The sequence below is a fragment of the Artemia sp. Qi Xiang Cuo genome, chromosome 2, assembly GCF_049724085.1.
Source record: "Artemia sp. Qi Xiang Cuo chromosome 2, ASM4972408v1, whole genome shotgun sequence".
In the NCBI taxonomy this organism is placed as follows: Eukaryota; Metazoa; Arthropoda; class Branchiopoda; order Anostraca; family Artemiidae; genus Artemia; species Artemia sp. Qi Xiang Cuo.
The window spans coordinates 66,008,410-66,025,676 of NC_142795.1; the positions used below are offsets into that span (position 1 = coordinate 66,008,410).

At 36.5% G+C, this 17,267-nt stretch overlaps 1 protein-coding gene across 4 annotated transcripts in view; it reads right to left on the reverse strand.

The window, feature by feature from the left end:
- Nucleotides 1-17,267, reverse strand: part of LOC148955512 (uncharacterized) — a 126,342-nt gene that overhangs the window by 38,789 nt on the left and 70,286 nt on the right. For 3 of the 4 annotated variants that reach the window (XM_089102547.1, XM_089102542.1, XM_089102553.1), the window contains exon 3: nt 9,584-9,738. The exons of the other annotated variant lie outside the window; for it this stretch is intronic. In XM_089102547.1, coding sequence (XP_088958673.1) covers nt 9,584-9,672 — 89 coding nt within the window. In that variant the 5' untranslated portion in view covers nt 9,673-9,738. The remainder of the gene's footprint in view (nt 1-9,583; nt 9,739-17,267) is intronic. 4 annotated transcript variants of the gene reach the window in all.

Below are 17,267 nucleotides of genomic sequence, written 5' to 3' on the forward strand. Positions count from 1 at the left end.
AAAGTCAAACTTTAGCGTAAAGAGCAAGGCGTTGAGGAGGGGACAACCCCTTTCATATACGGAATAATTTCTGTTCGTTTTAAGTTTTAATGTCGCTCCTTACTTTCAGTTAAAAAAACTTGTTTTTTTTATTAAATTTGTGAACGCTTTTGAATAAATGCAGGTTTTGATCTTTGTTCACAGTAGATGAATAATTAAAACAAAATTTTAATATTAATTTACTTTTATTTGGTTAAATGGCTTTCTCGAAACTTGTTTCATTTTTTTTACGAACGTTTTTATTAGTAATAGATGTATGTAACTTACGAATTAACTTACGTAACGAACTTCTATATTCATATATTTTTAATATATATATTAGGGGGTTCGCCCCCTAGTCAATACCTTGCTCTTTAAGCGAAAATTCAAATCTTGTTCCAGTTCTTTAAAAATGACCGCTTAATCACAAAGGCTGTTAATTAGAATAAATAGCTCTTATGAAAGTACTAAAAATGTCTGGCTTAAAGAGTGAGGTATTGACTAGGGGGGGAGTCCGATCATATATGTAATATTTTCTGTTCGTTTAAAGTTTTGATGTTGCTGCTGTTGCAGTTGAAAAACTTGTTTTTTTATATTTAATTTCTGATCTTTTTTTTAAATAATGCTGGGAAGTCCGGCGTCCCCTTCATAGCAATGTCCCTTCCCCCATGGAAACTTCCTTCATGGAAAGATCCTCCTACATAACCCCCGACCCCAAGCACGTACGCAGGAATTTGTTTCGGGGGGGAGGGCAATTTGTTTCGGGGGGGGGGCAAATCGTTCAAACCCATTATTCTGTGAGAAAAATGAGAAAATTATGGGAAAATGAAAAAAATAGTGAGATTTCTGGGAGGGGGCGGAGGCCCCCCCTGCGTAAGTCCCTGCCCGACCCCCCCCCCCACTACCAGGAAAAATCTCCCCTGAAAACGTCTGTACTGTATACGTCCCAATAACCAATACTATGTGTTAACATTGGGTAAAGTTCATAACTTTGAGCCCTCCTCCCGGGAACTTCGGGGGATTAAGTCATCCTAAAAGACATACTTATAATATTGGGAAAACAATGAGCGTGGGGGGGGGGCCTAGTTGCCCTCCATTTTTTTTGGTCACTTAAAAAGGGCACTAGAACTTTTAATTTCCATTCCAATGAGCCATCCCACGATATTCTAGGACCACTGGGTCGATACAATCACCCCTGGGAAAAAAAATAATGGTGTGATTTTCATTCAGGTTCTATAACTTTTAGGGGGTCTTTCCCCCTTTTTTCGAAAATCAGCCAAATTTTCTCAGGCGCGTATCTTTTGATGGGTAGGATTAAACTTGATGAAACTTATATATTTGAAATCAGCGTTAAAATTCAAATCTTTTGATGTATCTATTTGTATCAAAATACCGTTTTCTAGAGTTTCGGTTACCATTGAGCCGGGTCCCAATAACCAATAGGCTACTATATGTTAACATTGGATTGAATTTCATAGTTTTCAGGCCTCCCTCAGGAAGCTTCAAGGGATTAAGTCATCGCAAAAGACATAGTTATAACATTTTCAACCATGCTGAACAAAATGGCTATCTCAAAATTTTGATCAGATGACTCTGGGGAAAAAATGTGCGTGGCAGGGGGCCTAGTGGCCCTCCATTTTTTTGGTCACTTAAAAAGGGCACTAGAACTTTTAATTTCCGTTCCAATGAGCCCTCCCACGATATTCTAGGACGATATTTATTACTTACTTACGATTTTATCATGATTTATTCAATTAAATAATTGTATTGTGTCCAGGAATCGAATTCAAGAAAGCGATTGTTACTTAATTACAATTTCTTCATTATTTAATGAAATGAATGGAACTATTATAAAGAATAAAGACGGGTTAATCTTAAATGTATTTATTACTTAAATGTATTAACAGATTTTTTTTTTTAGAAAAAAAAACAACACGTATTTAAACAAAATTAGTACATAAGAGTTCAATCTTAAACATCTAGAACAGATGGCTCCATTATATTGGATAGTTTTTATTGTATTTTTTGCCATTATCGCGATCTTATATGTCATCATGTGTCCACTTCGTGAGAGGAATCGCCTTTTCTTCGGGACGGTGATAAGCCTCATCAAATGTAGTACACTTTATTTCTTCTAGATTGAAAATTGGAATCTAGGGTCACATTCTTAAATCAAAACTTTTTTTGTAGGTAAGTTACCATCTACGTATAGCGCTTCAACCCCAAAAAAGCTGCAAATTTCATTGACTTCCTCCTAAAAATTTTTTAGTTCCTGATCAGTATTATTAAGTGGTGTAATAGTTCACTATCCAATGATAACAGTCAATTTCTTCGTGTTCCATAGACAATAATAAAAATGCACATTCAAATATAACACCACAAGTTGATTTTTTCAAACCGATAATTTCGGTGTCATACAGTCCTATCAACTTGGAAGCAATTAATGTAGTTGTTAAGTAGAGAAATACTTCATCAAACTTTTATACCTTCACTCAAGGTTGAATGAAGTTATGGCTAAAGGGATGAGTCCTAAAACCATCTGAATTCATTGTGGGGAGGAGTCATAAAACCCTTAGAAGTCATTGCGGGGAGGAGTCATAGAATCCTCGGTATCTATTGCATGTAAATGAAGTCTGGAAATTACAATTTTTTTTTATAATATCTGTATTATGTATCCATGACTTGAATTCAAGAAAAAGTTTGCTACTTACTTACTTACAATTTTTTCATAATGAGAAATCCGACAATGGATGATGGTAGAGAATTTATTCATTGTAATAGATTGAATTTGTCAATGTTATCTGACGTATCCGACATATGATATCGATAAAGAATGTTAATAATTTGTTCAATTTGATACTTAAATTATGCCACGTTTATCAAACCTATCTGTGAAGGGACATCAATAATGAAAGCAGTCATTCTGATACTTTTATTATGTCAGTGCTATCACAATTATCTTTCACTGTATGTTGAAAGAGAATTTATTTCATTCTTAGACTAAGATTTTCTCTATGTTAGCCTATCTATCCGATACATGATGCATGTAAATTACTTGCCTTACATCTCCGATGTTTTAATAGACATTCTAAACGTTCGATATGCTAGCTTACTCTAAAAATAATGAAGACATAACAATGTAATGCATAATATATTTTTAATGAAATAATGTCATGTAGAATATTAATACAAAAAATATATATTATTATATATTATTAATATCAATGAACAACTTTGGACATTTTGAATCTGTTCCATAAAATGGTTCACCATGTTCTCTCTTGATACTTTAGCTATTGTCTTCTCTTAGTTCGTAATCAGTAGAATAATCATTATTTCCATTTTGACTCATACACAATTTTTATAGGTGTGTCATCGACAGGGTCAATATGCTTTTCGTCTTTGGTATTATTTGATTCATTGACTGTTTGATCAATGGCAGTAACGTTTGCTGGTACTTTGTTTTTCATCGATTCATCTTTATATTCCTTAGTGATATTTTCTGCCAATGCCCTTTTTATTTTTCTAGCAATTTCACTGTCTATTATCACACTATTTTTACACAGGTAACAGTTCCGGCACGTAGACAGGAATATATATTAGACAGGAATATATATGGTTTATGATATTAGTAGAAGAGTAGGCCTTTCTTTTCGTCTTTGCTTTCATTTGAATGCTAATACCCAAAAGCTGACGATATGATTTAACACTGGGTAACATGTTACCACAAGTACTATCAAGAAGATACCCCTCTTCATCAACTATTATTTTTACGTTGGCATTCTCTTTAAGTGCAATCATCTCCGGAGATCTCAATCTCGCATATCCACCATAATAAGAGTTGAATTTTTTTGGTACTCCAAAGAAATTCAATTCCTTACTGTCATGACAATGCATGCATACGTTTCCGATAGTGCTACTACTTGTACTTATTTCATAGTTTAAATACTTCTCCTTGTCAGCATTCATTGCTACAATAACACTATCCTGTGAATACACTTTCTTAAAATGCTTCATCTTCACTTTTTTAGAGATATTAGTTATGTGTTTATCGTCCCACTGTGTAAAAAATACTGATTCAATACATGCAATAAACTAGGTAGTGTCGATAACCGGCCATAGAGCAATAGTGGGAAAGCCACATCGTGTCTCTGGGCAAGCATAGAGTACAATTGTTGGAGCCTTAAAAATATCGGTCGAGCAGGTATCATTAGCAATAACCAAATTCTAATGAAGCATATCAAGTCACCTGTTTACCGGTACTAAATAACTACCATTTTTACTCCCCCTAGAATTATATTGGCTTACACTGAAAATAATTGAACGAAAAAAATAAAAGCCCGATAAATATTTACTAGTTGGTGTGACAAACACAGCGCAACGTTTAGCTAGATAAGACTAAGAAGAATACGGAGAATTAATAGTCTTTTGTTCACCATTATACATGAATAAACTGATTTAGTCGAGGGAATGAATCCTTATTCTAGAAGTCCTATTTTTGCAAGTTAAGTTAGAATAAAAGAATGAGGTAATTATATTGACTTAAACTAAAAATAATTGAACAGAAAAAATAAAAACCCCGATAAATATTTACTAGTTGGTGTGACAAACACAGAGCAACGTTTGGCTAATAGCTATAAAATACAATAAAACAAATATCTGTCGAGGAAGTATCATTAGAAATAAACTATTTCTAATGAAGTATTTCAAGTCACCTGTTTACTGGGTACTAAATAACTACCATTTTTACCCCCTTCAAAACTTAATTTACCCCACACGTACCATTTTTCCGCACCAGCCACAAAACTCAATTCCTCCTAGAATTATTTAAACTAAATAGTTGGTGTTTGTCACACCAACTAGTAAATATTTATCGGGCTTTTATTTTTTCCGTTCAATTATTTTCAGTGTAAGCCAATATAATGCTAGAGGCCCTCGCCTCTCACAGAAAGTTCAGAAAGACACAATAGCCTTATTTATAGTCGAATGTTTACCCGAATATTTAACACATACCATTTTTCCATACCATCCATAAAACTCAATTCCTCCTAGAATTATTTAAACTAAATAGTTACCCCCGCCCTAGAAAGTTCAGAAAAACAATAGCCTTATTTATAGTGAAGCGTTTCTTAGTCGTATGTTTACCCGAATATTCAACATGTACCATTTTTCCACACCAGCCACAAAACTCAATTCCTCCTAGAATTATTTAAACTAAATACTTAACTTCACCTTTTAGAGAAAGTTCAGAAAGACACAAAAAGCAATTTTAAAAGGTATAATAGTTATTTATTTAACAGAAATCCTCGATTTTTGAATGGCCACCAAGTAAAGAAAAAATCACACAGAATAAAACAACAGAGTCTCAAACCCCGTAAAGCTATTTTAAAATGTATAAGAATTATTTATTTAACAGAAATCATCGCTTTTTGAATGACCGCCAAGTAAAGAAAAAATAACACAGAATAAACCAGCATAGTCTCTCGATCCCCGTAAGGCTATTTTGAAAGGCATACGAATTATTTATTTAACAGAAATTTTCGTTTTTGAATGGCCACCAAGTAAAGAAAAAATCACACAGAATAGAACAACAGAGTCTCTCAAACCCCGTAAGGCTATTTTAAAATGTATAAGAATTATTTATTTAACAGAAATCCTCGCTTTTTGAATGACCATCAAGTAAAGAAAAAATTACACAGAATAAAACAACAGAGTCTCCAACCCCGTAAAGCTATTTTAAAAGGTATAAGAATTATTTATTTAACAGAAATCCTCGCTTTTTGAATTGCCACCAAGTAAAGAATAAATCACACAGAATAAAACGACAGAGTCTCTGAAACCCCGTAAACCTATATTAAAATGTATAAGAATTATTTATTTAACAGAAATCCTCGCTTTTTGAATGGCCACCAAGTAAAGAAAAAATCACACAGAATAAAACATCAGAGTCTCTCAAACCCCGTAAAGCTATTTTAGAGTTTATAAGCATTATTTATTTAACAGAAATCCTCGCTTTTTTAATAGCCACCAATTAAAGCAAAAATAACAGAATAAAACAACAGAGTCTCTCAAACCCCGTAAACCTATTTTAAAATGTACAAGAATTATTTATTTCACAAAAATCCTCGCTTTTTGAATGGTCATCAAGTAAATAAAAGATAACACATACTATAACGACAGAGTCTCTCAAACACCGTAAGGCTAGTTTAAAATGTAATTATTAAAATGCAATTAAATGTAAATTATTTATTTAACAGAAATACTCGCTTTTTGAATGGCCACCAAGTAAAGAAAAAATCACACAGAATAAATCAACAGAGTCTCTCAAACCCCAGCTATTTTAAAATGTATAAGAATTATTTATTTAACAGAAATCCCCGTTTTTTGAATGGCCTCCAAGTAAAGAAAAAATCACAAAGAATAAAACAAGAGAGTCTCTCAAACCCCCTAAAGCTACTTAAAAATGCATAAGAATTATTTTATTTAACAGAAATCCTCGCTTTTTGAATAACCACCAAGTAAAGAAAAAATCGCACAGAATAAAACAAAAGTGTCTCTCAAACCCAGTAAGGATATTTTAAAAGGTATAAAAATTATTTATTTCACCGAAATCCTCGCTTTTTGAATGGCCACCAAGTAAAGAAAAAATAACACAGAATAAAACAACAGAGTCTCTCAAACCCCGTAAAGCTATTTTAAAATGTATAAGAATTATTTATTTAACAGAGATCCTCGTTTTTTGAATGGCCACCAAATAAATAAAAATTACACAGAATAAATCAACAGAGTCTCTCAAACCCCTTAAGGCTATTTTAAAATGTACAAGAAATATTTAATTCACAGAAATCCTTACTTTTTCCATGGCCACCAATTAAAAAAAGATCACTAAGAATGTAACATCATATTCTATCAAACCCAATGTATATATTTTAAAATTTCTAAGAATTATTTATTTAAATTAAATCCTCACTTTTTGAATGGCCACAAAGTAAAGAAAAAATAACACACAAAAAAACGACAGAGTCTCTCAAACCCCGTAAAGCTATTTTAAAATGTATAAGAATTATTTATTTAACAGAAATCCTCACTTTTTGAATGGCCACCAAGTAAAGAAAGAATCACACAGAATAAAACAACAGAGTCTTTCAAACCCCGTAAAGCTATTTAAAAATGTATAAAAATTATTTATTTAACAGAAATCCTCGCTTTTTGAATGTCCACCAAGTAAATAAAAAATCAAAAAGAGAATAACGACAGTTTTTCTCCAACCCCTTAAGTCCTTTTTATATTGTACAAAATTTAATTAAGTATCCAGGCTCATTGTTTTTTGAACGTCCGACATGTACATAAAATTTAAAAAGTAAAAGAACGTAATATTCTCTCAAACCCCGTGAAGCTATTTTAAAATGTATAAGAATTATTTATTTAACAGAAATCCTCGCTTTTTGAATGGCCGCCAAGTAAAGAAAAAATCACAGAGAACAAAACAGCAAAGTCTCTCAAACCCCGTAAAGCTATTTTAAAAGGTATAAGAATTATTTATTTAACAGAAATCCTCGCTTTTTGAATGACCACCAAGTAAAGAAAAAATCAGACAGAATAAAACAACAGAGTCTCTCAAACCCCGTAAAGCTATTTTAAAAGGTACAAGAATTATTTATTTAACAAAAATCCTCGCTTTTTGAATGACCATCAAGTAAAGAAAAAATCACACAGAATAAAACAACAAAGTCTCTCGAACCCCGTAAAGCTATTTTAAAATGTATAAGAATTATTTATTTAACAAAAATCCTCGCTTTTTGAATGATCCTCAAGTAAAGAAAAAATCACACAGAATAAAACAACAGAGTCTCTCAAACCCCGTAAAGCTCTTTTAAAAGGTACAAGAATTATTTATTTAACAGAAATCCTCGCTTTTTGAATGACCATCTAGTAAAGATAAAAACACACAGAATGTGGCATCGATACATCTTGCCTCCTATCAATTCTGAGTTTCTGACTAGACTTAGACAAAGCCCGTCTTAATCACCAAGCTTTTGTTTTCAGATACGACACGTTTGAAGTTTGGTTCCAAAAAAGGACCCTTTTCTGTAATTATAAACACATGGTTTTAATCTCTGTGATAGCATGAGCGTGCGAAGCCTGTTCTCTAAAAGTGACCGTTTCTTGTAACACAGATGCTTCTATTTAGATCGGAAAAAGATTTTTGATAACTGGAATAACGGGCATTTTTGAACGTAATTACTATTTCTACAGAGCAGGGTGGGCGTGGTTTTTGTTTACATAGAGGAAAAAAGCGTACTTTGCGTTTTCTAACAAGTATACTATTGTATGGGTTTTTATTGTTGGGGGTGGGTGGGGGGAGGGGGGCTAAGTCCCCCTGAAATTTGAATTTAGTAGTAAAACGATTTTTTTTTGGAAATAAAGAATGAAAGTATACTCATATTGAAAATAGAAATATCCATTGTTCCAAAGTTAATAAAATACAGTGTGCTATGCTTGAACTGTTAAAACATAATGAAAATTAAATTCTAATGCATGAACATTTTATACGGGATTTCAAGGATGAATTGTTATGCAAAGGGAAAATCATGTGTAAGCGATTCTCTGATTGGCTGCCTAAAAAACAGATGTCGGCTCAAATAACAGTCTGGTTGGAAAAACTTGGAGTTGAAACAAACTTGTGTGGGGAATCCCCGTTCATACTGCTATCTTTTTTGCAATGTTTAGGAACAGGCGGGGAATACCCGCTCGTTTGGAATGGTACCAACGGGACATAAGCATATAGCACGTAGTTTCATAACGTGTTTAATCACGTGTAGAGGTCCGATAGAATAACATGATATTTCCTATAGCTTCCATAGAAGTATAAGGCCATGTGAGAGGATACTCACTCTCTTTGAAAAGGTGTAGAGCTTCTATAGAAATGTTTTCCTATAGCTTCTATAGAATTCAATAGATACATTCTACTAGTAGGATCTTTTTTTTGTCCATACGATATGGGAAGTGTAAATTTGTGATATTTATTTTGCAGTTGATATTCTATTGCCTTTTGGTAATGAAATAATCTCTTAGAATCAGATTTTGTCTTGTGAATTGTTTTCATGCCTATTGTCTAGCCGGGACTGATGCTAGTTACTTAATAAAGTATCCCATGGCCAAATTGTTTTTTTGCTTATTTCGTAGATTGTTTTCGTAAATACGATTGGTGTCTTTACTCTGGAATCCAAAATATGGCTAGCTACGAGAATTCTGAATAAAAATTTGTAATTTTTTAAAAAGGAAATTGATAAATCAATCTTTTGGAGGGTTTCATTCGTATTGTTTTTTTGTAAAATCTTTTAATTAATAGTCGAATTAGAAACAAATTTAGAGAGAATAAAATATGATTAAATATATATCACTTCAGACTGTTGAAGACTAGAACTTTGCAAGATCAGTATTAGGAGGACGAGCCTGCAGATGCCGTGCAAAACTTGCAGATATTTATAAAATTCTGTTTTTAGGTGTTATAGGACTGAATCAAAGAATGCGGATTGATAGTCTACAGTATAATATAGTTTACCCTATGAAGCCAATGGTGAAATCGAGGACAATCGACTTGATTAATTTTGAACAGCTCCCTGCTGGACAGAATGCCATTGTTGCTGTCATGAGCTACTCTGGATATGACATTGAAGATGCCATTGTCTTAAACCAGGCATCTGTTGACAGAGGTATCTGCAATTACCAATAATATACCACTTGTTTGGTTTTTTTTTTTTTGTGAAGAGGAGAATGTTCTTCACCATTCATTATTTATCACTATCTTGAAATTATTTTCTTGTGCTACTGGCAGTAGCTTATTGGACTACGAATTTTGGAAAAATTATGTTGAGAAATCCAAAACGGTTTGGACCTCCCGTGTGCAGAATATTCATGAGTTACATTTTATGGCCCGTTTTCTCTATACGCTATATTTAAAGAAAAAAGAAAAGGATCACTAATTGATCATTCCCTACTTTATCTGTCCAATTCCTCTCTAGCTTGATTATTGCACTTCTAAATTTATATTTGAGATATGTATTAATTACCATGCTAAGATATGTGAAGTAAGTAAATAAATTCATTTAATAACCCAGTATATGTGAAATAGTTTAGAAGTTCTTTGAAAAACAAAATTTAGTGTCGATGCGTATGAAAACCATAATAAAAAAAGACAGTAGTAAAATAAATTATCGGCTTTTTTTTTATTTAATGGCTAAAACTTGCGCCTTCAAAGTCCTTTCCTGCAGAACGAAATCTATCTTTTTCCAATTGATTTCCAATATTTCTTGAACCTGTGCCGAACCGTGCTATTAAGTTCGTTCTAATTCTGAAGAACCTATATTCAACGTGCTTGGGACACGCGACATGAAAACGCTTTAAATCGTCATCGGGTTGAACATAGATATTATGAAAACTGTTTCTCCTGAGCCCTTGTAGAATAAACCTCAGAGCTGATGCCTCTGAATGCATCTTGGTAAATCATAACGCACTATTCGTTTTAGCTTTGTCCTTCAAGAATATATCTCGGCTTAGAGTACAAAAATAAAATGTTTTTGAATGCATTTTTGTCAATTTTAATAAGAAAAAAGCTAGGTCATTATAAAATATGATGCAAGGTAAAATTCTGGTTTTGTTTCTTTTGATAGTAAACAACAATGCTAAGACATGATATGGGCAGTAATTATCCCTAATGAGAGAGTCTCTCAGCTCTTGGCGATAAAATATACCTTGTACTAAGAATAATGTGAAAATTCCAATTTACAAACGTGTTTTTTTTCAATGGACAAGAGGACAAATGTGTTGAAAGGCACTACCGTAAAGGGCGTAACAGTAGGCTTCTCTGTATATTGTTTTCTTTTCGAGTTTAATGTCATTCTTTATTTTCATGTGAAAAAATTCCAAATCTAAGAAAATTAGAAATTTTCAGATATTAATTGTGTTTATTCTTAATTTGTGATTGTTCGAAAGAGGAGACTTCCCAAGAAAAGTAGGCAAATTTGAGCCTACACAAATACTTTCTGAAACTTTGAATTCCCCCCCCCCTTCCATTGACTCTTTTTCTGATATTCCCGTCACACGCTGACGTGTAATTGCAAAGTAAAAATTATTCTGTGTAATCGCTGTCAAGACCGTGTCCAGGTTTTGCTCGGGTAGAGAGAGGGGATACAGCCTTGATAGTTGTATATAGATATTCCCACAAACGAGTGAAATTTTCAAGTTATTGTTTGGAGTGATATATTCCATCATGTAGAAGTACGCTGCTGATAGCTGAGAGTCCAGCATTTGGTTGCCTTATTGCTGTATTTTAGAAAAATGGCGTTTTGTGGCAAAGAGTGGCTTAAATTGATTGCAATCAAGAGTGCTTGATTGCTTTGATTACTTGAAAAGGGTACTTCAGCTCGAAATTTTTATTCCAATGAGCCCTCTCCCAGTTTTCCACGACTAGCGACTTGATGCGGTCACTTGGCAAAAACAAACAGCAACAAAAAAGCAAGGAATCTACTAAGCATGCATGCATGAGTAACTGTTTGTTTCTATTACTGGCTTGTTATTCCTTATCTACAGGTCATAGTAACTTAATTATTCACTTTAAGGTGCTTGTGAACAAGAAGGTCCCTTTGGCCAGCTCCTTGAACTTGTCTTTTTCTGAAGCCCATTTCGCGAGGTATCAAGATGTTCCAATTTCGTAAGTATTTTTTTTTCCTTTCATGTCAATTTCATTCCAACTAGTAGGATGCAAAATGACAATGTAGTAACATTTTATAGAAATACATATAGATGTATTTTTTTTTCTTTGCAACTTGAAATCATCGAGAAAGCAAATATGTAGGTAGACAAATGACCTGTGATCTAAAAAAGTTTCTTTTTTCTTTTTTTTCTTTTTTTTTATTCTGCCGGATTTTGAAAATCTGTATTAATGCTAGTTTTACTCCTAGTCGAGTAGTTGGTGTGCTGGATTTGAAATCCTTTGTCCGAAGGGCGGAGGTTCGATTCCTGGTGTCGCCAGTTTTTAGTTTGGGACGGGGATCATTGGCTTCTATCCGTAAGCTCAGCCAGAGTCGACCGAGCCCAAAATGGGTACCTGAAGAAATCTGGGGAAGGTAAGAAGGAAGGGTATGCGAAAGCAGAGGATGGCTGGCCCCCAACCCCCAATACACTTTCTGGCTGAAGGGCCTTGACGCCGAGATCAGTACTGCCGGTTTGGACTTTAAAGGGTCTAGTGTCATTTCCTTTTTTTCCCTTTACCTAGTTTTACTGGGCAGTACCAAGGGAGCGAGCTTTGCTCGGGGTTTTTAGACATGAAAACGGTGGCTGGCGTATTCACCCCTCTACAGCGGAAATTCAATCCCCTTATACTCTGCCTCACACAAGAAAAACCTCCTGTATAATTTTTCTAGACCTTTTTTTTTATTTACATTTGTTTTATTTTTTGCTTCATCAGTTCATGGATTGTTGGCCTCTAAACCATACAAAGAAAAACAAACTGAATTTCAGTCAAAAGTAACGATATTTCTAGTTTAATATCTAAGATCACTCTCAAAGTTCAATTGACTGTTTTGTTAACCTGCAAAGTTCAGTTGACCCACTAAGCGGCTAATTAATAAAAAAATCGTTAATCGCTACATATGAACTTGATACAAATAGGAGATCGAATACGGTGCAAAATTAATCTAGGTCGGGACGTTTAAGAATAGTAAAGTCGTGATCGACATTTAGTCACTCGGGTCCATCTGTCAAACTTCATTTTGACATTTTTTTTTCTTCTTGAATTTTAGGTAAGAGAAGGTTTAAAAGCAATATATTAAGTGCGATGAATATCGTTGACCAAGGTGGAACCAATATGGTCACCTGGAACGTCCTGACGCTGAACCAACCCGGTTCGAAGCTTCTTTTAGCAAAAGAACTAAAAAAAATATAAAGTCACAATAGCTGGAGTCACCGAAACACACCTCCCTGGACATGGTGAAGAGGACATAGGTGAAGGACGCACATTGCTGTGGTCTGGCGGTAGCCAAAGAAGAGGAGGCGTTGGCCTAGTACTGAACAGTGCTGCACGTAGGGCCCTCCTGTCATTCAAACCAGTATCGCCTAGACTCCTGTCCGCAAGACTGGATGGGAAGCACGGCAAAATAACTGTCATTACGTGCTATGCCCCCACAAACGACGCTGATGAAGAAGACAAAGACGATTTCTATAACCTGCTTAGTTCTGAACTATCTTCTGTACCTCCCCATGACTACATCCTCCTCCTAGGAGACTTGAATGCAAGTGTTTCAAACGAATCAGGCCTGTGGGATCTCGCTGTTGGACCTGTTACAGTGGATAGCCTAAATGATAATGGAGAGAGGCTGCTGAATTGTTGTCTGGCCCATAATCTAACGATTGCGAACACATGGTTCCAGAGACCAAATATAGCCAAGTACACCTGGTATAGCAATGATGGATCAACAAAGAAGACGCTCGACTACATCATCTTACGTCGACGATGGCTGTCGTCTGTCCAGAATTGCCGCACCTACCGTGGTGCCGAGCTCGGGAACACCGACCACCGGCTGGTAGCAGCCAAAATTAAGCTCCGCCTCAAAGCTATGAAGAACAGCCAGTCTTCTCGGAAAATTGATGCCAGTCGCATCCAATAGGACCCCGCTCTAGCTGAGCGGTACCATGTGGAGATATCCACAAGATTTGAGGTCCTTGGCCAATGCGATGATAGTGAAGTTGCATGGAAGTCCTTCAAAGAGAACACTCTTGCAGCAGCAACTGACGTTGTTGGAATGAGGCAACGGAAGAAAAAGGACTGGATCAGTAATCACTCCCTTGCCATCATAGAGCTCAGGCGAGAAGCACGTCTTGGCGGGGACATGGCTACATACAGACTGCTAAACAAAGAGCGCCATTCCATGTTGCATAAAGACCGCAAGGCTTTTATTGACAGCAAGGCATCCGAACTGCAAGAGGCCGCCAAGAAAAAGGACAGTGGAGCCACCTACAGGATTATTCGTGAGCTTTCAGGTCAGCACACTCAAACTACGCCATACCTTCGAAGCGCTAGTGGTGAGAATATCTACGACCAATCACAATGCCTCCGCCAGTGGGAGGACCACTTTGAGAAACTGCTCAACTCAGATCCACCAGACCAGACGGACCATGAGCTAGCAGCTGCTGCGGCTAATACCATACCTGCTCCTGATGGTCCTGAATTTACAGCGGAGGAGATAAAAGCTGCCACCCGCAAGCTAAACAATAACAAAGCGCCAGGAATATGTGGCCTAACATCGGAATTCCTTAAAAATGGGGGTCCAGCCATGATCCTCTGGCTACAAATGCTGTTTAACCTTGTGTGGCAGTCTGAAAAAATCCCCTCAGACTGGAAGAAGGGCCTACTTGTGCCAATCTACAAGAGGAAGGGGAGCAAAGCAGAATGTATCAATTATCGTGGCATAACTTTACTCTCAGTTCCTGGAAAGCTCTTCGCTATGCTGCTTCTCAAACGGGTAACAAGATACCTCCATGCCCTGCGTCGCCCCCTGCAAGCTGGCTTCATGCCAGGCAGGTCCACCACCGAGCAAATCCATACGATCAGACAGCTAGTAGATTAAACTCTTGAATATAAGAGGAAGGCGTACATTGCCTTTGTCGATTTTCGATCTGCCTTCGACAATGTTGATAGGCAGTCACTATGGATAATCCTCCAGTCTGCTGGCGTACCCACGAAAATCGTCCGTCTTCTCAAAGAGCTGTATAATAACACTGAAAGTATGGTGATCGTAAATGGACGGCCTTCTGGATATTTCAAAATTAAAAATGGTGTCTGGCAAGGATGTGCCGCTGCACCTGAGCTCTTTAACTGTGTAATAGACCACATCCTTAATAAAACACAGCAGGTGCAGCCGTTTGGCATAGGCTTTGCTGGAAGAGTTCTTTCAGACGTCGACTTTGCCGATGACGTGGCGCTAATATGCGAAAACATTAGTGACCTCAAAACTACACTGGAAACACTGGCCTCTGCCACTGAGAAATTCGGTTTGAAAATAAATTGGTCCAAGACCAAGATAATGCCCGTTGAGAAAACGCCGTCCAACCCCCTGTCATCTGTGGAAATTTGTGGCCAGACTGTAGAGGTAGTCAAGCAGTTTACCTACCTTGGTTCAATTGCCTGCTCAAACGGAAGCCTAGATGCCGAAATTTCAGCAAGAGCGGCAAAAGCAAACTCTGTCTTCGGTCGCCTTCTAAAAACAGTCTTCCATAAACCCCAGATCAGCCGTCTCACCAAAGCACGAATATATTCTGCTTCGGTTGCCAGTGTTATGCTCTATTCTGCCGAGACTTGGTCGCTGACTCAGACACAAACGCTGAAGGTAGACGTCATCCAGACGAAATACCTCCGAAAAATCGAACGCTCCCAATGGCCCGACAGGGTACGAAATTAGGAAATCCTCAGGTCCTTCAAACTCCCACCCCTGTCCGAGCAGCTTGAGTCTCGCTCGCTGCGTTGGTATGGTCATCTGCTCCGTCTGCCTGCCCAAACACCTGCCCGGTTCATCTTCGATTTCGACCCAGCTGCAAACGGCTGGAGGCGTCCTAGGGGAAGACCACGCACCAGATGGGCGGACGTCATCCGTGATTGGCTCGCCTCCAGAAACATCAACCCGGCTGAAGTGACAACCCTCGCCCTGAACCGACCACTCTGGAGAAGACTGACGGCGCTGACGACTGGTTCCCTCTACCCTGGCGACGCTGATCTTGTTGAGTCGTGTTAAACTCACGCCTGCTTTTTAAAGTTTGCTGAGGAGACCGTATAAGCCCTAAAATTTATTTCCTAACTATGCTTGAAATACCAGAATTAATAGCCTACAAATAAAAAGTTCCAAGTTGTCGTTGTTATTTTTTATTAGCTTTACTTCTTTTCTTACTTGTTTCTTGCTGGCTCGAATGTTTACATGTGAATGAGCTAAAATTGGCGCATCTGGGTTTTTATTCGGAAATGGAATGCAAATGTAGCAGCAGAACTGGTCTTGGACGTTTCGTTTTGTTGGTGGTACTAGGCCAGTTGCTGGTGAAAGTCGGCAATTTTTTTGTATAGACAGAAACTGCCATTTGTCTAAAATGTTTCTATAAAATTTTCTTTGCGATTAGGAACAAAGGTACTATGAGCATTCAGGTACTGTATAACAGATTTTATAATAGCCAACTCTCCTACTTTATCTTCGTTAAGTGGAATTTCATGCTACCGAATAACAACACATCTTAATTGGGGTTCCTCATACTCTATCAATGAAGTCTCGTTCAGCATCTTAAGGAGAATATTAGGGAATTTCCAATCAATACTTGAGTTTTTTTCGGGTTTCCACTGGTGTTGATGTATGGATTAGGCTAATAATGGGATACTATCCTGCCTTGCTTATGATGTTAGGGATTTTTGAGATGGATGCGATTTATATTTTTTATGTATTTCTGTATTTAGTATGTTGTATTTCGTTTTTCTTTGTTTTTTTTTGTATCTTGTTCTTCCTCAGGAAGGTTACAGGTAAACAAATTACAAAAAAACATCTGACTTCAGATGCCAGGTGAGGTAGAAAACAGCTGGTCTTGCTGCACGATCGAAAAGAAGAAGATCGAAAGAAGCCTCGGGGGGGGGGGGGGGCAGACCATATCTAAGTTCATTTTTTGAGCTGTGAGTTTATTATTATTAATTTATTTTGTTGTGAAGTGGACACATAATCCTATCTTTCCTTTCTTTTTTTTAACCTTTCCTTTTTCATTTTTCTCTATCACTCGTTTTTTAATTCAATATTTATAGCAGTTGTGTTTTGCAGGTATAAGCGCGATGTTGAGTCTTTTGCAGAACAAGTGTTGTTATCCTCCAATAAAGAGTCAAGTATGCTAGTCAAAATCAGTTTACGTCAGGTTAGAATACCAGAACTTGGGGACAAATTCAGCTCCAGACACGGACAAAAGGGTGTCACTGGTTATTCCTAATAATGTACTGTCCTTTTATGGAAGCTCCTTTCTATCCCTTCTCGTGTTTAATCAGTAGTTACCTTCTTCCTGTTATTTAATCAATTGCTAGCTCAAAAAGTAACTTCAAAAAGAAGAGAAAAAAGATGCAGTTTTCTCGAGAGTCTGCCACTTTCCTTTGTGTTTTAACATATAAGAGTTTGACAATAAAAAGAATAGGGAACAGTGGAAATGATAGTTTTTGTCTTATTTACCTAATTGAT